General features: G+C 38.8%; 1 protein-coding gene across 4 annotated transcripts in view; it reads right to left on the bottom strand.

The window, feature by feature from the left end:
* Nucleotides 1–25,675, bottom strand: part of pik3r3b (phosphoinositide-3-kinase, regulatory subunit 3b (gamma)) — a 675,304-nt gene that overhangs the window by 21,828 nt on the left and 627,801 nt on the right. Inside the window, exon 1 of one of the 4 annotated variants that reach the window (XM_059984208.1) lies at nt 16,896–17,309. The exons of the other annotated variants lie outside the window; for them this stretch is intronic. Coding sequence (XP_059840191.1) covers nt 16,896–17,001 — 106 coding nt within the window. The 5' untranslated portion in view covers nt 17,002–17,309. Of the gene's footprint in view, nt 1–16,895; nt 17,310–25,675 lie in introns of those variants that run through there. 4 annotated transcript variants of the gene reach the window in all.

The raw sequence follows: 25,675 nt of genomic DNA on the forward strand, positions 1-25,675 counted from the left end.
CGATCATAACGTTGCCCATTTTATATGTCTTTGTCATCTCTGATTGTAATTTGTATCCCACTTTCAGGCTACTTTCACGTTCAGAGGCCTGTATATAACTGCTAGCAGGGTTTTTTTACCCTTGTAGTTTCTTTATCAACAAGGGTTTTATATCTTTTGATCCTGTCACCTTTTTCTAAGGTTTTGATTTCACTTTTATGAACAGAGTCAGCTACCCCAGCCTCTCTGCCTACAACCTGTCCTTTTGATATAATGTGCATCTTTGGATGTTAAGCTCCCAACTATGATTTTCTTTCAGTCATGACTCAGTGATGCCTACAATGCCCTAACTGCCAATCTCTAACTGCTACTAGTTCATTTACCTTGTTCCGTATACTGAATGCAATTAAATATAACCCCTCCAGTCCTGTATTCATCACTCTGTTCAATCTTGCCCCCATGTTACACTTTGAATCATCCAATGACTGTGATTTTGTCCTTACAGTGTCACTACACACTGCACCTACTTGTATACTGTTCCATCTTCAGCCCTATCACTCCAGTTCCCATCCTCTTGCCAAATTAGTTCAAACACTCCCCAGCAACTCAAGCAAACCTGCCCACGAGGATATTGGTTCGCCTTGGATTCAGGTGTAATCCATCCTTTTAGTACAGGTCATACATTCTGCAGAAGAGATCCTAATGATCCAGAAATCTGAAACATTGCCTCATGCACCAGTTCCTCAGCTATGCATTCATCTGCCAAATCCCCCTATTCTTTCTCTCACTGACGAATGGAACAGGCAGCAATCCAGAGGTTACTACCCTTGAGGTTCTACTTTCCAGTTTTCTACCCAACTCCCTACACTCTCTTGAGGATGTTCTCCCTTTTCCTACCCAAACTATTGGCACCAGTTCTTCTAGCTGCTCACTCTGCCCCTTAGGACACCGTTGACCCTGGCACCTGGGAGGCAATATACCATCCGGGTGTTTACATTACATCCTCTGAACCTCCTATCTGCTCCTCTATCTATGGAATCACCTACCACTCAGGCACTCCTCTTCCCCCTTCCCCACTTTCCCTTCTGAGCCACAGAGCCAGACTCAGTACCAGAGACCCAGGCACTACAGCGTGCCCCCATAGGTCATGCTCCCACCCAACAGTATCCAAAGCAGTATTGTTATTATTGAAGGGAATGGCTGCAGGGGTGCTCTGCACTGGTTGCCTATACCTTTTCCTTCTCCTGATAGTCACCCAGGTACCTGCCTCCTGTATCTTAGGGGTGACTACCTTTCTGAAGCTCCTATCTATCATTTCCTCATTCTTCCCTGAGCCAAAGGTCATCCAGCTGGACCTTCAGCTAGATGCACTTCATGCATATGTAGTTATTAAGGAGACTGGAGGTCTCCTAGAGTTCCCACATCTCACACAAAGAACATAACACTAACTTTGGACCTGTTCTCAATGTGATAGCCATGTACTAGGCAAAGAAAGAAGGAAAAAACCTTAACTAGAAACTTACTTACGAGTCTCTGTCTGCTCTTGCCCAAGCCTGTTGAGCCAAAGCCTAACCACTCTAACACTGTCTACTCTGGCCATTTATATTTATTATATCAATAACTTGATATTACCTGAGCTACAAGGATAAGCAAAGTTGAGAGGAGGTAGTAACTAAATTTAATATGAGTTGATAAAAGCAACAATAAGGTTTTAAAAAAAGTAGATAGAGCTTTGGAATCCAATGCTTTCCACACCAGAGTCTTAAAAAACCTAATTATTAATGCACTAGTGTACGGTTTCAGGAATTGTCTCTGTGCATTGAAAAATTCATAAATGTGCTCCATTATTTAATGACAAGTTAAAATACTAAATTGTAAAGCTATTTGGTCTTTGATGCTAGAATCTATCGGGGCAAATTCTGAATAAAGTGCAATGAATTAAATGCCATTGGTTTTCAGGCAGCAACACGAGATGAGGGAAAGCCTTTGAATGTCATTTGCAACATAGAAGTACAAGCCGAACTGCAGGCTATTTATTGAGTTAGATACAGTACTGGCTTGGAGATATGAAATAGAGTACATGTATTCAGACAGGCAGGACATAACAGGCACTGTCCTTCAGCATCATTTACTCAGCCTTTGCTTTCTGTTAGACTTACAAATTAGGAATAATGAATTCTCGATCTAAGTTTGTTGATTAAGTTGGATGGCACAGTAAATGGCAAGAAATTTATAAATAGCAGACTAAAGACTTTTAGTGGGCTATGAAATTACTAAAGCATGAGGGGGAAGCAGATAAAGATGTATTAAAATAGCTAATGGAATCTCTGGCTAGAATACAAAGGTTGCACATATTGCTATAGGTGAACAGACTCATCTGCAGGACTGTACTCACAACTGAGCACCCACTGAAAATAGATGTATTACTCTTGGAAAGGGCATTACACAAACTCACTTGAATGAAACCAGAGTTAGAAGGATTAAATTGCAAGAGCAGACTGCTTTCAGAAGGCTTGCATTTCCTTCAGCACAGAAGATTAAAGTGTCAATTAACTGAAGTATTAAAGATAACTAAATGATTTGACATAGGGAAAGAATAATTTATCAGAAGACAACCAAGACCAAAAAAAGTATACCATTATAAATCAGAGCCAGATCAATTGCTAAGATTAGACACACTTCACACTAAAGATCAAAGAAGCCCAGAAATTTTTCCTGACCAAAACCAAACTACCAACCCCTACTGACGTACACCTTAGTCAAATGAAAATGAAAGAAATGGACAGTGGATATCTCCAATTAAGATAAAGTCTACTCATTATGTAACAACATGGTGAAGATAACTCCAGAATTAACTGGCCTTTTTTTTGGGTTAAATAGTTTTCAATTGATTTGGATCATGGACTTGATTGCAAAGTTAGCAAAATTAAATACCAAACACAAAAATGATCCACTTACGACTCCTTCCGATTTACTGTTCATAATTTTTCACATGCTAGCCTTTTTTTTTGAAAGAAAATCATTCGAGGTCTTTACCTTCCCTCTGCAAATCAAGCTATTAAATATAACTGGTTTGAAATAACTGGATATTTAAGAATAGCTTAATTTACATCCAATGCTGAAACCAACTATATAACAGCAACACAAACACAATTATAACCTGCAAAAGCTTAGAATAATAAAATGGTTTTAAATATAGTCAATTGCGTGAAATTCAAGAAGCCAGTTTAAGCACAAAATTAAAGCTTTCACTTTCGAACAAATAATATGCCAAATTGTCTTATTTTCAATAACCATTGGAAAAGATCTTTCAATTAAACTGTTTAATAACTTTAAGTAATACACAGTAGAGCATTATTCAGACTTGACAGGGAAGTTACAACAGAATACTTAACAAATAAAATCTGGTCCAAATCTCTTGACTTCAGAGAATTGAAAATCACAAGGTCCAAAGGTCAAATTTTGCCCTTTGGTTTTCCAAACTCACTTTGTTTTATATGGATTTTGTAAGAATTCCAAACCATTGCTACAAATCTCAAAGTGTAAGGTTTCCTTCACTGTGGGACTTCCTATTATAAAATGGAAGAATTATGAAAAGGAACTTAAAATCCATCAGCCAGAACTCCTTTCCACATACATCTTTCCCTGGTTATTCAACTATCATACACTTCCCTCAGGGTTCCACAACATAACACTTCATTGAACTAGCTATCCAAAAATTGACCAAATTCATCTGATCAACAAGCTACAGATTACAAGGCACTAACACCAAACAAGTTCATTCTTTTTGTTGACTGCTGTAAAGTATTGAAACTGCATGGTTAGCTATTAACTCTAGCAAAACAAAAAAGACCACTTCATTGGAAACTTTACAGGTTAGAGGTTGATAGTAACTGAGAAATTTCTAGTTTCACCTCAAAAATCAAAGTTTAAACTCTAGTCCACACTAATAGAATAGCTACAATAGACAATAGGTGCAAAAGTAGACCATTCGGCCCTTCGAGCCTGCACCGCCATTCTGAGATCATGACTGATCATCTACTATCAATACCCGGTTCCTGCCTTGTCCCCATATCCCTTGATTCCCCTATCCATAAGATACCTATCTAGCTCCTTCTTGAAAGCATCCAGAGAATTGACCTCCACTGTCTTCAGAGGCAGTGCATTCCAGACCCCCACAACTCTCTGGGAGAAGAAGTTTTTCCTCAACTCTGTCCTAAATGACCTACCTCTTATTCTTAAACCATGCCCTCTGGTACTGGACTCTCCCAGCATCTGGAACATATTTCCTGCCTCTATCTTGTCCAATCCCTTAATAATCTTATATGTTGCAATCAGATCCCCTCTCAATCTCCTTAATTCCAGCGTGTACAAGCCCAGTCTCTCTAACCCCTCTGTGCAAGACAGTCCGGACATCCCAGAAATTAACCTCATGAATCTACGCTGCACTTGCTCTACAGCCAGGATGTCCTTCCTTAACCCTGGAGACCAAAACTGTACACAATACTCCAGGTGTGGTCTCACCAGGGCCCTGTACAAATGCAAAAGGATTTCCTTGCTCTTGTACTCATTTCCCTTTGTAATAAAGGCCAACATTCCATTAGCCTTCTTCACTGCCTGCTGCACTTGCTCATTCACCTTCAGTGACTGATGAACAAGGACCCCGAGATCTCTTTGTATTTCTCCCTTACCTAACTCTACACCATTCAGATAATAATCTGCCTTCCTGTTCTTACTCCCAAAGTGGATAACCTCACACTTATTCACATTAAACGTCATCTGCCAAGTATCTGCCCACTCACCCAGCCTATCCAAGTCTCCCTGAATTCTCCTAACATCCTCATCACATGTCACACTGCCACCCAGCTTAGTATCATCAGCAAACTTGCTGATGTTATTCTCAATGCCTTCATCTAAATCATTGATGTAAATCGTAAACAGCTGTGATCCCAATACCTAGCCCTGTGGCACCCCACTAGTCACCACCTGCCATTTCGAGAAACACCCATTCACCGCTACCCTTTGCTTTCTATCTGCCAACCAGTTTTCTATCCATGTCAATATCTTCCCCCCAATGCCATGAGCTCTGATTTTACCCACCAATCTCCTATGTGGGACCTTATCAAATGCCTTCTGAAAATCAAGGTACACTACATCCACTGGATCTCCCTTGTCTAACTTCCTGGTTACATCCTCGAAAAACTCCAATAGATTAGTCAAGCATGATTTGCCCTTGGTAAATCCATGCTGGCTCGGCCCAATCCTATCACTGCTATCTAGATATGCCACTATTTCATCTTTAATAATGGTCTCTAGCATCTTCCCCACTACTGATGTTAGGCTGATAGGACGATAGTTCTCTGTTTTCTCCCTCCCTCCTTTCTTAAAAAGTGAGATAACATTAGCCATTCTCCAATCCTTGCCTTTTTAGTTAAGTTCTGTTGTTCCTTAAAAATTTCCCAATCATCTGTCTTCCCACTCACCTTAGCTCTGTCATACTTTTTTTTTAATGCTATGATATCTCTGACTTCCTTTGTCAACCACTGTGGCCCCTTTCTCCCCTTTGAATCCTTCCTTCTCCGGGGGATGAACTGATTTTGTACCTTGTGCATTATTCCCAAGAATACCTGCCATTGCTGTTCCACTGTCTTTTCTGCTAGGATATCTGTCCATTTAACTTTGGCCAGCTCCTCCCTCATGGCTCCATAGTCTCCTTTGTTCAACTGCAACACTGACACCTCCGATCTGCCCTTATCCTTCTCAAACAAGTTTAATTTTAAACTTGCCCTTATCCTTCTCAAACAAGTTTAATTTTAAATTAGTGCAATCCCCTTCTATTTTTAAGAAAGCATCTAGGAAGCTTTGTCCAGAAATATAGATTGGTTGAGTGCAAGGGTTCCCAACCTTTTTAAACCATGGACCAATACCATTAAGGGGCCCATGGACCCCTCGTTAGGAACCCCTAGCTTAGAGATATATTTTTGGAGATTTAATCTGTTGAATCTAACAATAGCCACAATACTTGAAAAAACACTTCTATTAATCTGAAGACAAAGAGAAAGTGTACTCAATTTTATCTGGTTCTTGCATGATTTTTCATTCTTCCCTGTTTCCCATTTAACTCTGCCCATTGCACTCTTCTTTGAAATTAACCTCTGGATGAGGCTTCAGCCAATTCACCATATCTTCTTTTCCTAAAATGCCACAGACAGACATTCAGCAGTAATCATTGGACAATGATTAGTTGTGGTCAACCTGCCTGAATTTTTCCTCCCTGGCTGAGTGTCCATGCTTGGTTTAGGCCATTTACCACTGGCCGAGCTTAGATTCCATACTATTGGCTGGTCATTGTACTTGGCCTTCCTTTTTCAGTGACAAAAATCTGTACTTATTGTTTCTTGCATTTTGATTTGGAACAAAAAAGAGTGAAAGAGTTAGTTATGCCACATGGATACAGACCCTATAGCCAAGCTCATCCTGGCCTAGCAAGGAACAAGGAACTAATTCCATTTGCCTGATAGCCCTTTAAACTGTTCTTAGCCATGGTATATTTTAAAGTAGGTAATTGTACTCATCGCTTTGGTAGCTCAGTTCACATACCCACCAGCTTTTTTTTGTGAAAAAGGCCTCTAGGTTCTTCTTCAAATCTTTTCCCTCACACATTAAATTAATGTCCCCCCCTCTCCCAAGTTTTAGAATCCCCACCTGGGTAAAAGACTGACCAATACCTGTGCCCTTCTGAATAAGGTCACCCACTCAGCCTCCTTTGTTTCAAGGAAAACAAGTCCTAGCTTATGAAGTCTCTCCTATAAAAAAAATATTCAACCCTTTGGAAGTTTTCATATTTTATTGTTTTACAACATTGAATCACAGTGTACTTAATTTAGCTTTTTTGACACTGATCAACAGAAAGACTCTTTCGTGTCAAAGTGAAAACAGAGTGATCTAAATTAACTACAAATATAAAACACAAAATAATTGATTGCAAAAGTAACACACCAAATCATAATTGGTGCAGCCAACTGGTTTTAGAAGTCACATAATTAGTTAAATCAAGACCTGTTTTTGGAGACCTGTGTGCAGTCAAGGTGCTTCAATTAATTGTAGTGAAAATATACCTGTATCTGGAAGGTCAGTATCCTGGCAAAAACTACACCATGAAGACAAAAGAACACTCCAAGCAACTCCACGAAAAGGTTATTGAAAAGCACAAGTCAGGAGACGGATACAAGAAAATTTCAAATTCACTGAATATCCCTTTGAGTAAAGTTAAGTCAATTATCAAGAAATGGAAAGAATATGGCACAGGTGTAAATCTGCTGAGAGCAGGCTATCCCCAAAAACTGAGTAACCATGCAAGAAGGGGACTAGTGAGAGAGATCACCGAGAGATCACCAAGAGACCTATAGCAACTCTGAAAGAGTTACAAGCTTCAGTGGCTGAGATGAGTGAGACTGCATACAGCCGTTGCCCGAGTGCTTCCAAGTCACATCTTTATCAGAGAGTGGTAAAGAAAAAACCATTGTTGAAAAAAAACCTCACGTAAAATCTCAGCTAGAGTTTGCCAGAAGGCATGTGGGAGGCTCTGGAAGTAGCTTCTATGGTCTGATGAAACCAAAATTGAGCTTTTTGGCCATCGGACTAAATGTTGTTTGGCATAAGCCAAACACCGCACATCATCAAAAACACACCAGCCCTGCCACAAAGTATGGTGGTGACCTACTCATGCAGGCTTAAGGCTGTAACTGCTGCCGAAGGGCATCTACTGAATACTGACTTGAAGGGGGCAAATACTTATGCAACCAATTATTTTGTATTTATATTTGTAATTAGTTTAGAGACCTGTTTTTACTTTGACAAGAAAAAGTATGTTTCTGTTGATCAATGTCAAAGAAACCGAAATTAAATCACTCTGATTTGATGCTGTAAAACAAGAAAACATGAAAAATTCCAAGGAGGTGAATACTTTTTCTATGCACAGTAAGTCAATTCTTGTGAATATTAAGGATACCCTTCAGCATTAACCTACCAGAGGATCTGTCCTGGGACCAGCACCCAAGTCTCATCATAATGGAGGCACAACAGCTCATCCACTTTCTTAGAAGTTAGCTCAGAATCAGCTCATCACATTGACAAACTTCTGTAGACACACATTAGAGCATGTCCTAACTGGCTGCATCATGGCCTGGTATGGAAACACCAAAGCCAAGGAACAGAAAAAGATCACTGACAGTGGTGCATATAGCACCATCCATCACAGGCAAGGCCCACCTCACCACTGAGTACATTAACATGGAAGATTGCCATAAGAAAGTAGCATCGATCATAAAAGACCACCATCTATGCTCTCTTCTTGTTACAAACTTCAGGCAGGAGGTACAGACAGCTTTAGGTGCTGCATCATCAAGTTCAAGAGCTATATCATCTGGCTCTGGAACAGGCATGAATAACTTTGGTGCCATCTGCTAATCTCACCCCCATATCCAAAACACAAGTGTTAAAGTGTGTAAATAAAGTTTTGTTCTATTCCATATTAGCAGATTTTGCACAAACAAGAGTGAAATATTTCACAAAACCCAAATTTGTTCTGATGTATTATGGGTACTCAAACAAGGTGCAAAGAAAAGTTGAATTTTTTGTACAATGTGGCAACGATCTCAGATTCAGTTAAGAGTAAGTAAACAAAATAATGCTGAAGGATTCCTCTAAAGATATTTAGATACATGATTGTTTTCTATTTTGCTTAATTAAAAAAGTACATTTGGCAACATGAAAGGGTTAACTTTTCAATGTCAGACCCCAATAAATTTTGTTCACTTTATAACATATGGACATACACTCTTTTTACTGAAACATGACAACTGCATATTTCACATTGTCTTGAGGGTACTTCAAGCCTAACTTTCTCATTGCGTATTTCACTAAAATGTAATTATATTTCTACTCCTTTTTAAAAAGAAAACTTTGCAACATTTTGGCAAGAATCAAAAAGAAATGAAGAACGTGCAAGTAAGAGTTCAATAATTCTGATAATCTATGTAGTACTGTACTTGTGAACCCCCGTATTCGATGCTTATATCTATGCTCTCTGATTATTTAAAATGAAATCAAAAGGCTTAATGGAACACAAAGTAGCAATTCAAACATTTCAAGGCAACATCATGTCACAGTAGTAAGATCATAGAGGATAGAACACCTAATCTAAAGCATCACCTTATGTTACTTAATAACTGTAAGACTATATAGGAGTATAAAATCAAATTTTATAGATTGGGACTAACTGGTCTTAAGTGTTTCGTTGCAAAATTAAAACAGAACTTTCCAATGCACTTCATCTCTTTCATGGACATGCTTTGTACATTCCTTTGGATTTGAAAGAAGAATAAAGAAACATACAGATGTTTTGAGCAAAGATACTCAAATCAGCATGGTAAAAAAAAGCAGGTATAAACATATTTTGTGCTGCATATCAAAAAAAGAACAAAATCAAACTTTGCATTTAGTAATTTTACAGACAGCAAAAGTTTGGAAGTCAAGGTGGAAACTGAAATTTAAAAATATTTTTAAAACTGTGAAATTTCAGAACTTGTCCCCAAGGAAATAATATATATATTTTTTAAAAGGGCTGAATTTATCAACAGCATTTTTAACAGCATTTAAAATCTCAGTTGTCCCTCATTTATGGCTTTATAGCAAGAATGACTTGAGAAAAAGAAATTGGAGTTATCATTAGATCAGTTATCAGTTAGATCTGCAAAGACTGCAACATTGTCCTCTGTGGAAGAGCACCGTATTACCACAGAGATTGATACTTTTGATTGTGCGTGTGGAGATGCAGGAGCTTGCCGTCAATTTCACACAGTAAGGTTGATCACCCTTGCAGCCATAAATGTCAGGTACGAATCTTGGCACTTTAATTGCTTACAATTTGAAATGTGCCTCCCTTGTTCCAGTCACTTCAATCATGGGACAAAATGTTCCAATTCATAGGGAATCCCCTGAACAGCTACATTTTAATAACTCTGTGTTTAACTCCAATGTCACCAAGTCTCATTAACTTCACTGCATCACTTAAAGGTGTAAATCTTTTCCAAGGTCCTCAGCAGTTCACTAATGTCAATATCTCCATTATATCTCTCACAATGCAGGAAGCCAGGCAATTTCCTACACTTGTAACTGTCCCATCACTGAATTGTTCTCGCAACCTATGGACTCACTTTCGAGGACAATTCTCCTCGTGCTCTTGATATTTATTTATTATTGTTTTTCTTGTCTTTTGTATTTGCTGAGTTTATTGTCTTTTGCACATTGTTTGTTTGTTTGCCCTGTCAGGGCAGTCTTTCATTGATTCTATTATGGTTCTTGGATTTACTGAGTATGCCTGCAAGAAAATGAATCTGAGTGTTGTATACGGTGACGTACGTAATTTGATCATAAATTTACTTTGGAGTTGATTCTGGGCATTCCAGTCTAGTAGAGGCTGAGACCTCAGACATTACAGCAGATCCACGCCTACAACATTTATTGGCATGCCATTCAACAACCATGCAGAGGGCTTTTTCTAGTCCACTGCAATTTCTAGGCACAGATATTTAGCACTGCAGATATGACACGCTATTTGCTAGTGCCAAATCTGCTCCAACTCTAGATACAAAATATATGATCAATAAAACCTAAGATCATTGAATGCATTTGTTAGATCCACACTTCATGCTTCCAAGTATCATAAAAGATACAAGCTGTATTCTAGCTCAACAACCACACAATTTCAATATAGATTTAATCCAGTTCTCACAATGCAGGTTAGAATAAGGTAGAGCTGAATTAACATATATAGTTGTAATCTATTCTGTCAGGCAGCCATGTTGAAAAGAAGTGCTTTTTTAAACTCAGCAAAATCATTTCAAAGTAGCACTTGCTATGAAAAAAGATAAATAAGAATTTCATACATAATTACATAAACAAGACTGACAGCAAATTTAATTAACTGGTAAAAAGGTTCAAACATCATGGATTTTATTGAAGAGTACTACACAGCAAATAAATCAGTAAACAAATATAAAAAAGCAAATCAATGTTTAAACTTCAACAGAAATTAATATGCAGCTATGCAACTGTAATGTTCATGCTTAAATTTTTAATCCTTGCTCTCTAATAATGTGCTTTCCAATTAGCTTTCTACCTAAAATGACAGCTCCGAAATACATCTTTGTTGCCTTACTGTGGATGGCAAACACTTCTGATAGAAGGCTGGCATGCACTACTATATTCAGGATATCTACTTCACGCATTGTCAGTTCCTTTATTTGTGTCGGATTCACTCCACTGTGCAGTATCATTCCAGCTAATAAGGCTGGATTCAGCAACCGCTGAATTTTAAGGCCTGTATCAGAACCACCTGGTAGTTCTAACCTTCTGAATGAAAGCAATGTTACTCAATCTTGGTACTGTATAAAAGTCCTGTGTTGTATATAAGCGATCAGCAAATATTAGGGAACATACGTTCCAACACATACCCCAATATCTCTCAGAAAGACAAGACCAGGTCTCCATTCCATGAAAACTAGACCACTTTATATAACAACATTTCGCTTCACTCTAGTAGGGTTTAGTCAGCATTTTTCTATTCTTCTGTTAATTCCACTTATTTTCCTTCAAATGATGAATTTTATTCATCTGCAGCTGTGCATCCAAAAAAAAAATTCAAGCAATTCCAAATCAGTATTTAAAACAAAACAGACAAGACCACTTGAGCACAGATGGTACTGTATGCCATCTCCATCCTTTCCCCCACAACTACTACTGCCAATGGGGGTAAACATTTCATTCATGCTACTACCCCAGTACATTCAAATGGACATTTGTATCAATAAATATGGCTCTGCTGACCAGAAAAACTAATCCAATTTCTGCCTTAAGTGCAGAAAGTGTTATCATATAAAAACAAAAGGCAACCGCAAATTTATCATATTTATCATATTTATACTTGCACTTTGTGCAAGTATTCCTTAGGGATTTATTCCAAACTAACTCCAAGACCTCAAATTTCCAGGAGGTTTAGATGATTCTCATTTTATTTATTATGTAATCAGCTCATAGCTTCTTTGGGACTGCTCTACAGATGGGACAACTATTGATTGGGCACTGCACATCTATGATTAAGCAAAAAGTAACATAGCACAATAGGCTGCTATTTGAATAATTTCTATCTTCACCTACAATTTTTCTATGCGCCAATTTGCATTTGCAAGTAAAGAATAAGCCTTTCAAATCCAAAACATTACTTACACTGTAAAACACCGTCTATCACCTCTTTCACAATAACACTGGAATTTTAATCTAAGTTATTTTCCCAAAATGGCACAATAAATTGGAATGGATTTATGCTTTTATTCTGAGAATATTAATGAAGAACTGGTTCTCTATCATATGTTTCCTACTTTATAGTTATAAAACATTCAACCTGTTTTAAAGGGGAAAATCTCTCAATAGTAAAAGTACAAAGTCAACTTGGCTTTAAGATGCAAAATATTGACATTAAAGACTTTAAATGTTTACAAAGCTATATAAAGATTCTAAATAAGTACACTGACGGTTACAAGCCATGGGACTTCATTGTCTACAAATCAAATATCAACCAAATTCAATCTGCACCAACTCCCATTCCCATCCATAGAATATACATCGCTTCACTGGGTTGATTTGATGCAAATCACTTCAATTTTTCAAAACCCTTAAGCATTCTTCTGTAACCGATCAGATTGGATCCCAAAACCCATAGATGCTCTGAGATAAGTTTACAAAGCTCCAATTGTGTTTTTGAGAGTTGGAAATTATTGGGAAAACAACGCTCAACTATTCTGTTTTCTGTGTCCGAATTGTCAATGGATCAATGGTTCTTAAAGAGTTCTGCAGCATGGAAACAGGCCATTTGGCCCACAACATCTTTGCTGACCAGTGAGCGCCCATCCATATTATTCCCATCTTGCAGCACTTCGCTCATAGTCTTCTACGCGTAGGCAATCTAATTGCTCATTTAGGATTTTCCAGTTCTGTCGTTGTTCTCATGCATCTTAAATGGTTACCAACAGAAATAGGCAATTCAGCCCATCAGTCTATACAAGCTCCCAGGAAAACAATCACACACCTTTCTCACATTCCCTCACTCCTTATTTCACTGCGCCTTTGTCACATATTGTGTCACGCATGCTTTTAATTCACTTTGTCATTAACCCACAGTGAAGTCATTTAGAGTAGCCAGTGAATCTACGGGCCGGTTTTTGGGATGTGGGAACAAATGCAAAGTACCCAGTGCAAACACACTGTCACAGAGAGAATGTCCAAGTTCTGCAAACACAGCATCCAAAGTAGGCTCAAACCCAAGTAAGTCCCTTGTGCTGTGAGACAGTAGCATCAAGCAGCACCCAAGTCTGACACCATTACTCAGCCTAATACAGACAGCTCAGTTTGGAAATTATGGATATTTTCAAAATTCTCTTCAACAAAATGGTTTTTAGTCACACAATTATTACTGTATCGGCCTCAGTATGAAATACAGATACAAATAACATTGTGATCAGCAACTAGCAATTCAAAACTTCCAGAAGAAATTATTTCTATATTAAAAAGGGTAACAACCCCTAAAGGCAACCTCTGCCAATAAACCTGAACTATTTGCCTGGCTTAATCCAATAGGACCCTTGAGGACAGTTACTCTGAATAAGGGTCTTTCTTGGCATAATACTTCTTGCTTGTTGGTTACATCCTTGAGCAAGAAAAATACCAATCTTATTTGAGTACAGCCGTCACATAAGAACGCATTATTACCAACGCATCACCAACCTCAATGTAACAGTCAAGCTCGCATAGAGTTAGCTGGACTATTATGTTCAAGTAACTTAGAAAAGTGAAATAAGAAGGGAGAAACTGCAGAAAACATTATTAGTTGCATGGAGTTTTAAACAATTTGATTAATTTACTTTGGATAGGTTCTGTCAATTCAATCTGTGGACAGAGGGCATCCAACAGACATATTTATCAAGTCACGTTATTTTATTTGAGAACTAATCAAAACTTTTTCCTAAAGTTATCTCTTACAAACATCTGGCCAAGTAACTAACAGCTTAAACCCTGCTGAGTCCTCTGACTCTATAACTGGAAATACTTCTTTTTGCAAATTCTGTTCAACAATATTGCTGTTGCAATCAGATTGCATTTTTTTTCCACATTAAGAGGACAAAGATGAAAACTCAGATGCAAGCGAAACTCAGACTGCATAACTGATTTAATTCTTGGACACATTTGCTAATTTGGACACAAGTTAGTGCACAACTAGGAATGTGAACACATCACTACTTATACATCCTAGTAGTTTATCATTTGACCTTCACCATTTGCTATTAACATTAATAATAAGAATTATTTGCAACATTTATCAAAATTATTTTTTTTTTTACAGAAGAACTGACATGTCATATTCTAACCTCTACAATGAAAATGAACTTCGTCAAGTACAAAATAGGGAATCACAAGGACTAAACTAAATTTGAAGCAATATTCTTAAGGATTTGAATGTAACGTGGGTTATATATTACTCCTATAATGATCTTCCATATAGGACTTGGTACTTTATTGTCAATCACCAGGTTTGCAAAAGTGAATCAAATGGTGCCACACAGTTAAGCAACATCCTGACAGAATATCAGCACAAAGCTCAGCTGTTTCAAGAAGACTTGCTGCTGCAACATTATCAGGGGCTGAGACATGACACCCAGCAACCACCCCCCCCCCCCCAACTCCACACCACCAACCTCTCCACTGCTCATGTAATCTTAGCTGAATAATGTATCCAGCCAAGTCCCGTTGGGATGTGAAAACCGGAAAAATATAATAAGGGTTTTGTTAATTCCCATTACACTGGATCTGGTAACAGTATGCAAATAAAAATTGTGGCTATAGATAGGCCACTGCTCTGATGGAACTGCACAGTTCACTTTTCACTCTTGGAGAGCTGTTATGGAAATATACTGCTGGTGGAGTATCACTCTATGCACTATTGTCTTCAAATATGTGTGACATCATTTGCTAAGACTCTGATGCCTGCACATCTTCAGAATGCAAATGATATTCTTGTCAGCAACAGAGTGCAAGTTCCCAAACTGCAACATGGCTGTAATTTTTCCCCAAAGAGAAACTGTTCATACTCCATATTTTAATCCATTTGGATCAATATGGCAGCATTACCAAATATCTTTGCAGATACTGATCTACAAATTATGGCTTAACAGCAAGACAGCAAACCAGTTTCTTTGCAATGGGTACAATTAAGAAGCAATGCAATGCTTTAAATGGGCATATCAACTATTTTTACACATCTACTTCATTGAATCACTAAGCATGAAATAAAGATTAAAATGGCCTGATGCAGAAATAGCTGATGCTCTGTAATCTCACCTAAAATAAAAAAATCCCTAGATACTGCAACGTGATCTGCGGTGATCCAAAGAGAACAGCAGCAAGAATCGGGTGGGGAGGGGAGTGTGGGTGTTAAAGAGAAAGTGTCTGGCCAAACTCTTATCATTACAATCACATCCAGAAGTCGCCAAGCTAGCAGAATTTCATGGTCTGTATAGCACTCTATTGGGAAGAGGTTGGCCAGAGTGGATCAGGGTAGTGCTGAGTTCACACACTGATTATGCATTCAAAGCTCATAAAGCAGACCACAGCTTCCAACAGAAATGATGCCAAGTTCAAGCAGACTCATGTTTCTCTTCAATAAATATTAAAGGAGAAAAGGCTGCAGAAACTCCTCCTCTCTCCTCCCCCCCACCCAATCATTACCCCCAATCCCTATCTGAACATGGTTAGAGCCTTACCCTCTTCTATTGTCTCCTATTCTGCTGGCAATCTTTTTCTAAAAGTCAGCAGCTCTATTTTAAAGGAAGCAACATTATTAAACTTTCATCTTTTCATTAATGACTCTACCAGGACAATATTCTCTTGGAAACTTTCAAAATGAAACCTTTCTAACCCAGATTGCCTGCAAAATGCATGTTATTATAGCAGGGCTACCATTGTGAAATCAAATTACATGCCACTTTTCACTCACACAAAAAAATTGCAAACAGCAAAAATCACCAAAATTGTCAATTTAACTCCATAGTCTATTGACGATAAACAAGACCACAGTACCTAAAGGGTCAATGTTGATTACAATGCACATTTCCCCCAAAATACAACTATAGAATTAATGTATAGCAATAATCTCTTACAAAAAAAACACACAATTTTCTAGCTATCTTTTTGCTCTCAAAAAAAGACTACAGCAACATTAATCTTTAGAAATAGTGCTTAGATCCCTACAAAGCAGACACTTTATAATGCTTTATTCAGAACTGATATGGCTTACAAAGAGCTCCTCTTATCATTTATGCTGTTCACACAATTCCTTTGCACGCAAAACTTTCCCTCGCCTGCTTATAAGAGGTTTGCTGCCATTCCACATAGACCAGCTTATACTATCAAAAGGCTGTTTTTAAAGTGAACTATTCAAACAACTCATAATTAAAATATTCCTCAAGTTATTTTTATGAAGTTATTTCAGACAGCATATGTTATTTTCAATGATTATACATAAAGCATTGCCATTTTCAAAAAAAAATGTATGTCTAGTTTTGATTTCAAAATCGACCTGCCTAATGCTTTTTCAAAGAATAAAAGATAAAGCTCTATGAAATGGGACTCAGGCCCGACCAGCAACAGGACAGAGTATACTGCAAAGACTATAAAGACTATGCACGGACCAGTCAATACACAAAGGAACAAAGACGCAGTGAAACCCCAATAAACTAAGGCTTTAAGTAGTCTAAGAATGCGAGAATAACCCGACCAAGGTAAAATATGAAGACTTATGTTACCTGGAGGGTCCATTTCAATGTAGAATATTAGCTCTGTTGAATAGGGCATCATCACTTCTCTCCAGTCTGCATCAGATTTGTCCATATTCCAAACTGTGTTGTACATTGTCTACGCAGTATTAATATTTACTTTTATATAAAATGCTGTCATACAGCTTCCACTTTACAGTATTTCTGAAAGCCTGCTTCAGTTGTGCTCGTCAAAGAAAAATCCTATTTCTGATTTTTTTTTTGCTGTTATTTCTTGCTGACTTTCAATACTCGTGATTCGGGGGGTGGGGTGGGGGGGTACAGGGAGAATAGTTTAACAGTCATGGGCTGAATGTAGAAACCAGCTCTACGATTCTGAGCTTCCTTGAAGCAAGGGGCTAGACTTCATTTTAAGAGCTGAAGGGGCTGACCAGTGACCTTTGACATCACAAGGCCGTGCCACTGCACGCCGGGGAAGGGGGGGATCTGAGAACTAGATCAATAGATCAGCAGGACTTACAGGTAACTCACTTGCAGCTCGGTCAATGCAAGAGGTCTATCCCGGTACTGACTTTAATCTCAGGGCTCTTCAGGCTGCCGTTGGATGCGAAAGAGGAGTGTTTACATGGAGATGGAGCACATGGAGCTCAGCTTTTCCTGCCCTGCCAGCTGCCCCTCCCCTCCGGGTGGCGGTGGTGGTACAGCCCGCACGCAGGCTCGGGGCCGCGCAGCGAATCAGTCGGAGCGGCTGCCAAGCTCGGGCTTTGCCTGCTCTCTCATTGGCTGCCCCAGCGCACCGTGCCACAGCCTCAGCCAATCGCCTCTCCGCTGCCCCGGCAGGCGCGGGCTGATTGGCTCCGCAGTTACTAAGTGGGACAAAGGAAGGGCCGATTTGAAATAGAACAACTGACAGATCTCTGTCTGCTGAGCTGCAAGGGGCAACCAACAGATGGCTGAAAAGCCGAGTGCAATCACCAACTAACCCCTGTGCTTCCTGCCATTGTGTGAGCGCTCCAGCAGACCGTATGAGCAGGAATCAATAACCTGTGGTATAGATCGCTCAGGCGCCAAGAGTTCTTGCAAAGCTAAGGAACACAAGATTGACTGCGGAGACCTTAAAATCCCCAGTGAATTCAACCATTGTTAACTCTTTCCACCACCAGTAAGAACATTTAAATCGTTACAATAAAGCACTAAACCATTAGTCCTGATTTTTTTTTGTAAACTACTGCCTTAAAAATTGTTCAGATTATGCCGTTCTAAGATAATAGACTACTTTGCCAGGAGTCCGCAGGCTTCCATAAAAAGAGAAGCTTCCCAATCCATTTTTAGAAAATGCCAAAGCAGTATTTTATAGGAAATGCTCGATTAACTTTACTTAAAATATTTAGTTATGGCTGAGAATCAGCATTTTAATTATTGTCTTGATCTTTAACTCTATGCATTGTAAAGGAAAGAAGGATAAAGAGCAAGATGTATACTGACAATAGCACAATGGTAATCACAGCGTTAATAGCTTGCTCCTTTAACACACTATCTCCAATGCAATACTAACCTATAGTCACATTTACATTAGTCGTTCTTTGCCGTGAACAGACAGTAAAATTTCAAATAAATGAAAAAAATTGCAGAAACTTAAGCAATTTTTAACCTTGTGTCCAAGCTAATGAAGTAAGAAACTGCTTATTTTTTTCAGCAGCCATTGTTTCGGTGTCTGTGTTATTGGTTCCATGCAAAGGGAAAACTTTGGTGTTAAATTTTACATTCATTTGGCAGACTAATTTATCATAACCAATCTGTGCAGGAATTTGATACACTATTCAGCATTTTCAAAACAGAAGCATAACCTTCTGTTGATACAAAGCTACAACAAATATATCGTTCAACAATGAAATTATGTATGGTATACTTTTTATGATTATGAAACAATGCTGATCTCAAATTTCAGATTAAACTCATTGTACATAATAGATGGATCAGTTTGATTTCAAATAAGGCATCTGATCTCCCTTGCTAGTTCCTCAATTCTGAATCCTATCTACCATACTGCCTTGCATAAGCATAAAGTGGGCCAAAAAAAAGGGTAATATTTTCTTGTAGGCATTGGGTCCATTCTGTGGCAACATCCTTAATTCAACTGGATGCTGAGTTAGTTGAAAAAATTATATTTCTCAGATTCTCCACTAGGTGGGGTATCTGATCATCGCTGCAGCTCCAAAGTGCATGGTGGTTCCTGAGTCACAGGGTGACATTACCAGAGAAATCTAGAGGTCTACAAATGTTTCTTTTGAGCTGATGGAATTACTGGGTATGATACATTTCGGAACAAATGGTAGTTCATGATCTTCTAGCAACTTACCTTTAAAATACTTAATTCCTTCTAAGCCAGTATTTCTTTAAATGATTTCAGTAGTCCCAATTCACTGCCATTTTAGATCCTATTGGTAAAGTCACCTTAACAGTGCAATAATTCCTAAAGGATCACTAAATCTCTCAGTTAGCTTAAAAGAAAATGTATCTTAAGTCCCCCGTCCCCCCCCCCGGAAACCTAATTACTTAACAGTGTTGTGAGACATCCTTGGACTGTTACACATTTGGTTAAAATTGACCTTCTTAGATAAACACGAGATATCTTAATATGTAAAATGGACAACAAACAAAAATCAACATGTTCTTGTGAGCTCAAGTACACCTTGTCCTGGACCTCATAACTGTCATAGCATAAACCACTAATGAAGGCCATGTCAGCAGCAGTTTCCCTTTTCTGATAGACTACATGTTAATTTCATAAATTAAAATCAAAGCCAGCTACTATTTACTGTATAAACATTTGGAAGTAGGAGCATAAGTAAATTAAGCAATTAAATAAGTTAAATTGGCATTAATAAAATGTGAAATAATTTTAAACCACTGATATAGATAATTAGGGCTTAGTCTGGCAGCAATTTAGGTATTATTTTAGAATGCCTAATTTTTCGTGTTCTAAAAGACAGTTAAAAATATTTTATGTATTGAAGATGCAAAAATGATGCACTGCTTTGGGTTAATAACTGAGATCAATAATGCATTCATCGCATTAGCCCGAATTGCCTCTGTGAATTATGGAAATCCCTAGTCCTAGCTACTGCATACTTAGCTTCACACTGGCTTCACCAACACGGTGATGTCATGCTTAGCTGCAATGTGACCTGCTCTCGCCTGATGCAACAGTCTGCCAACCATTTTAAGCAAGTCATTCTTATTCCCAGCTATTATCAGCTGCAAGCACGGTCCTACCTCCACTGTGAAGAATGAATTGGATTTTGTTCATCTGAAGCAAAGAAATAAAATTATAATGTAAGGTTTCATTCTGTTCTTAACAGAACCAGCAGCAATACTACCATAATTCTGACAGGTCGCAATATTTTCCTTTTGTTCCACTTACAGACTATTTTGCATCATATCTTTCCTTCCCGATAATTCTCACTTTGGGTTTCAGAGGCTGTGTTAATATCATCCCATTTCTTTCTGTTGCTAGGGAAATCTGTTATTATTACCAAATTACTAACCCAAATGATGTCCTGGGCTACAGTAATTTGCTTTCTAAATAAATCACCATGAGGTGAGAATGCTGGCTTTCAAGATAGGCCCATGTTCAGTCTTAAATTCTAGTAAAGGAATGCTCCAGCGGGATTAGTAAGTACTTGTATCAACGAGTACAAAGCAGAAATTCCCAGGATTAATCCATGCTGATAATCTGAATGCAGCAAGGACTTGGGAAAGCGGCTACATCTGTAATTAAGATGGAAAACAAAGTTTTTACTTCTGGTAATCTTAGTAAATCAAATTGACATATTGAAGTCAAACTCATAATATGCAAAGAGTATATGTGTGAATTTAGTAGCATTTTGTGTTTGTGTGTGTATGAGAGAGTATGTGTGTGTGTTTGTCTGTGTATCTGTGTGTGTGTTTGACCATGTAAGAGTGTCTGCGTGCATGTGTTTGCATCCATGTGTGCATACATGCATGTGTATGCCTTTGTGTTTTTATTTCTATAATGGTGGTAGGTTAAACGGCCTTGTTAGATTCATTAGATTATGGTTCCACACAAATCAACCTGCATTCCCATTGCACCCATGATTATCCCCATTCCTGAGCCTTGACCCTAAGATTTAACAGTACCATGTTCTCCGAGGGCAGTTTGGAAGGTGTTGAGGGAGGGAGGGAAGGTGTTGAGGGAGGGAAGGAAGGTGTTGAGGGAGGGAGGGAAGGTGTTGATGGAGGGAAGGAAGGTGTTGAGGAAGGGAGGGAAGGGAGGTGTTGAGGGAGGGGCGGTGTTGACGGAGGGAGGGGAGGTGTTGAGGGAGGGGCGATGTTGACGGAGGGAGGGGAGGTGTTGAGGGAGGGGCGATGTTGATGGAGGGAGGGGAGGTGTTGATGGAAGGAAGGAAGGTGTTGAGGAAGGGAGGGAGGGGCGGTGTTGATGGAGGGAGGGGAGGTGTTGAGGGAGGGGCGATGTTGATGGAGGGAGGGGAGGTGTTGATGGAGGGAAGGAAGGTGTTGAGGAAGGGAGGGAGGGGAGGTGTTGAGGAAGGGAGGGAAGGGAGGTGTTGAGGGAGGGGCGGTGTTGACGGAGGGAGGGGAGGTGTTGAGGGAGGTGCGATGTTGACGGAGGGAGGGGAGGTGTTGATGGAGGGAAGGAAGGTGTTGAGGAAGGGAGGGAGGGGAGGTGTTGAGGGAGGGGGGACAGTGTTGAGGAAGGGAGGGGAGGTGTTGATGGAGGGAGGGAAGGTGCTGAGGGAGGGAGGGAAGGGAGGTGTTGATGGAGAGAAGGAAGGTGTTGAAGGAGGAAAGGGGGACATTGGTGGGATGTTGCTGAGACACCATTGCCAAATCTGAGCCCATCATATTTAGACATTATAATGGGCAGCACGCAAAATGCCGGCCAGGCAGCATCTACAGAAATGAACAAATGGTCAACGTTTAGGGCTGAGGCCCTTCATCAGGACTGGAAAGGAAGGGTGAAGATTCCATAAGAAAGGTAGGAGGAGGGGGAGGAAAACAAGCTCGATGGTGATTAGTGAAGCCAGGTAGATGGCAAGGTGGAGGGGGAGTGGGAAATGAAGTAAGAAGCTGTGAGGAGACAGGTGAAAAGGGTAAAGGGATTGGAGAAGAAGCAATATGATGGGAGAGGTGAAAGAACCATAGGAGAAATGGAAGGTGGACAGGCACTAGGGGAGGTAATAGGCAGATGTATAGAAGAGGTTAGAGGCCAGAGAAAGAAATAGAAGGAGAAGAAAAATATATTACTGGAGGTTGGAGGAACTGATCACCTATCACCTCCCAGCCTCTTACTTCATAGCCCCTCCCCCACCTAGCTTCACCTATCACCTCCAGCTTGTACTCCTTCCCCCTCCCCCACCTTCTTATTCTGTCATCTTCCCCTTCCTTTCCAGTTCTGAAGAAGGGTCTCAGCCTGAAACGTCCACTGTTCATTCATTTCCATAGATGCAGCCGGACCTGCTGAGTTTCTCCGGCATTTTGTGTGCATTGTTCTGGACCTCAAGCTCTGCAGAAAATCGAGTTCAAATGGAAGCTTATTGATCCTGACCATACATATATATGACCAAACGAAACAACATTCCTCCAGACCACGGTGCAGCCACACAATATACAGCTCATAAACCAAAATATTGCACTATAAACATGTTAATAAAATACAATTCAAAATGCATTTAGTAAAACACAGAACAGGTAAAAGAATCTCTTGTGTTTATACTTTATTATGGCTCAGAAATAAGGTCAATTAGTTCTTCGAGCCAAAGTCAGCTTTCAGAATAATGCTACCTGAACCATTCCTCCTAATAGTAACCTGTAACATATTCCCTCTCACTTGCTAATGTTTTTATTCTCCTACCCTCGTTCTATACCGGGGATAATTTACAGAAGCCAGTTAACCTTTCCACTACCATATCAGAATCAGGTTTACTATCAATGGGATGTGATGTGAAATTTGTTAACTTAGCAACAGCAGTTCAATGCAATGCATAACATAGAAGAAAAAATAAAATAATAATAAATAAATCAATTAGCGTATACATATATTGAATAGATTAAAAATTATGCAAAAATCAGAAATATTATATAATAACAAATGAGGTCGTGTCCAAGGGTTCCATTTCCATTTTAGAATCGGATGGCAGAGGGGAAGAAGCTGTTCCTGAATTGCTGAGTGTGTGTCTTCAGACTTCTGTATCTCCTACCCGATGGTAACAGTGAGAAAAGGACATGCCCTGGGTGCTGGAGCTCCTTAATAATGGACACTGCCTTTCTGAGACACTGCTCCCTAAAGATGTCCTGGGTACTTTGTAGGCTAGTACCCAAGATGGAATCGACTAAATTTACAAACCCCTGTAGCTTCTTTCAATCCTATGCAGTAGCCCCCTCCCACATACCAGACAGTGATGCAGCCTGTCAGAATGCTCTCCATGGTACACCAATAGAAGTTTTTACATGTATTTGTTGATGTACCAAATCTCTTCAAACTCCTAATGAAGTATAGCCACTCTCTTGCCTTCTCTATAACTGCATCAATGTCAATGGAATCACACATGTACATACAAATGGTAGTAAAGAACAGTGATACTAATTTGGCAACTATTCACCTTTGATGCCAGTGGAATTAAAACAAGTTGCAGTGCTAGATTAGATAGGATCAACTAGGTCAATATCAAACAGTGTTGTTATTGCACAGCAATACACTAAGATGCTCACTTCCTTGGAGTCAGCTCCACCAGCAGACAGGATTTTATTGAAGTAGTCCATAATTAACACAGAGATTTCATTATCAGTCAGCAACTCAAGCTGTTTACCAATAATGTCACATAAACTATTGCAAAGTACTACATTTTTATAAATTACATAAGGACTTCAAAAATTTAATATACCTGGACCTAATTTTATGGTTGGCATGGAAGATGGAGCACAGGAACTCTGCAATCTCAATCTATTCTATTGTAGCTAATGACAAGCAAACAGTATCCAAAACATTTCTGCCATGATTAAAATTTGAAGGTAATTTTTTAAAAATCCTTTACGCTTGGATTTATCTTTATATTACTCAATATTAAAAATTGTTTTCTGATTGGATTGGCACGAAGAGCTATGTTGTCTGTTTATTTCTGCTCTATCCTGTTCAACTGGTAAATTGATTTCATTATTAATGAGATTGTGTAATGGTAAAGGAAGAATAACTTCTGCATTCAGCAGTTACCTGTGAAGTAAAAAGAATCAATTTTATACTTAAAAAACTGACATAGATTTATCTGTCTCTCAGACTAGCACAGGATTATTTGGCAATCTTCATGAATTGTCTTGGAATATTTCTTATTGTCAAATTACAGATTTTAATTCATCTTTAAAGTTTTATTGTCAAAGCAGAGCACTGCTATTGGCTTACAGAAAATAAAAAAAAATTCTGAATGCCAGCTAATTTATCAAAGAAAAATACCAGGGTTATTATCTGTGCATTATGACCATAAACGTTAAATATTACAAGAAATTTTTGGAACATTGTCAAAATTCTTTTGCGTCCCTTTTCCATTCATCAGGTGCTTGATAAGTGATTCTGAGATGGTGACACGATTGATTAAGCAAAAAACCACCTTGTGCCAAAGTTCAGACCCTGTAAATAGGGATTGTATCTCATTCTCAGCCTTTGTCAGCTTTGCTATGAAGAGCTCTTCTTGGTTGACTGGGTCACAGTAAGCAGAAATGCTGCCATAATGAAGAGGACAAAAAGGCATCACCTTTTCAGATTTGTCTCAACAAGTCGTACCACAAAAGGTCGAAGGATTCTTCCATAATGAATATGATCTTTTATGATTTCTTGAAACAATGAAATGCCATAATTAAAGATCATTAATTTTCTCACATTTAGCTTCAATTTCATGCATTCAGTTATTTTATTGTAGCAGTGTTTCTTTTATTTTTGTTTACCTCCATAGTTTCACTCTTATCTTCTATTCCAGTATTATTCTGTTACTTATAATGGAATACGCTGAGTTACAGTTCTATAAATAGTCCTAAATGCTGAAAAAAATTAATTTAAAACAAAATGCAGGAAGAGTGGCACTGAGAACACAGTAATAGATCATGTGTTTCCATACACATCTATATGCAATTTTTAAAAAGTATTAACAAAAAGAAGAGCTAAATTGAAAACCTATAATGGGCATAAGCAGAAGTATTGATCTCAAGATGTATCATTATTTTTTATTTAATAGTGTGATATTTATTATTTCAGAATAAATTGCATAACCCCATATACTTAACTGTGATTACCAGTGTTGACAGGAGAAACACTAAAAATCAAAGTCCTGTTACAACACTATGGGAAGCTGAAAGATTATTACGTGGAATCGCTTCCTCCCCCCCCCCCCCCCCAAACCCCCATCTCATTCCCTTCCTCTTGGTCATGCTTGAAGTTTAACAGTCAATTCCATTTTATTACTGGCACAAAATATAGTAAAGGCAGAGGGAGCAATGGTGATGGTGGGGTCTGGAGTGTGCGTCAGTGGGGGAAGGGGTGTATTGAGGAGCTAATAAAAGCTCGGTTTCATCTGCTTTATAATCTGACCTGTAAAGAATAGCTTTGAATGATGAGGAAAAGCTCATCCCCATTCCCGCAGAATTAAGGATGGCTACAGATAGATGGATTTGTGTTCTCATTTTAATGCTGTAGGCAAGATGGATCTAGCTGTGACTGAATAGTCTTTTCAAAGCTGCTCTCCAGGAGGACTATACATAGATCATTTAAGAAACTCATTTAT

Source organism: Hypanus sabinus, chromosome 11, assembly GCF_030144855.1.
Source record: "Hypanus sabinus isolate sHypSab1 chromosome 11, sHypSab1.hap1, whole genome shotgun sequence".
In the NCBI taxonomy this organism is placed as follows: domain Eukaryota; kingdom Metazoa; phylum Chordata; class Chondrichthyes; order Myliobatiformes; family Dasyatidae; genus Hypanus; species Hypanus sabinus.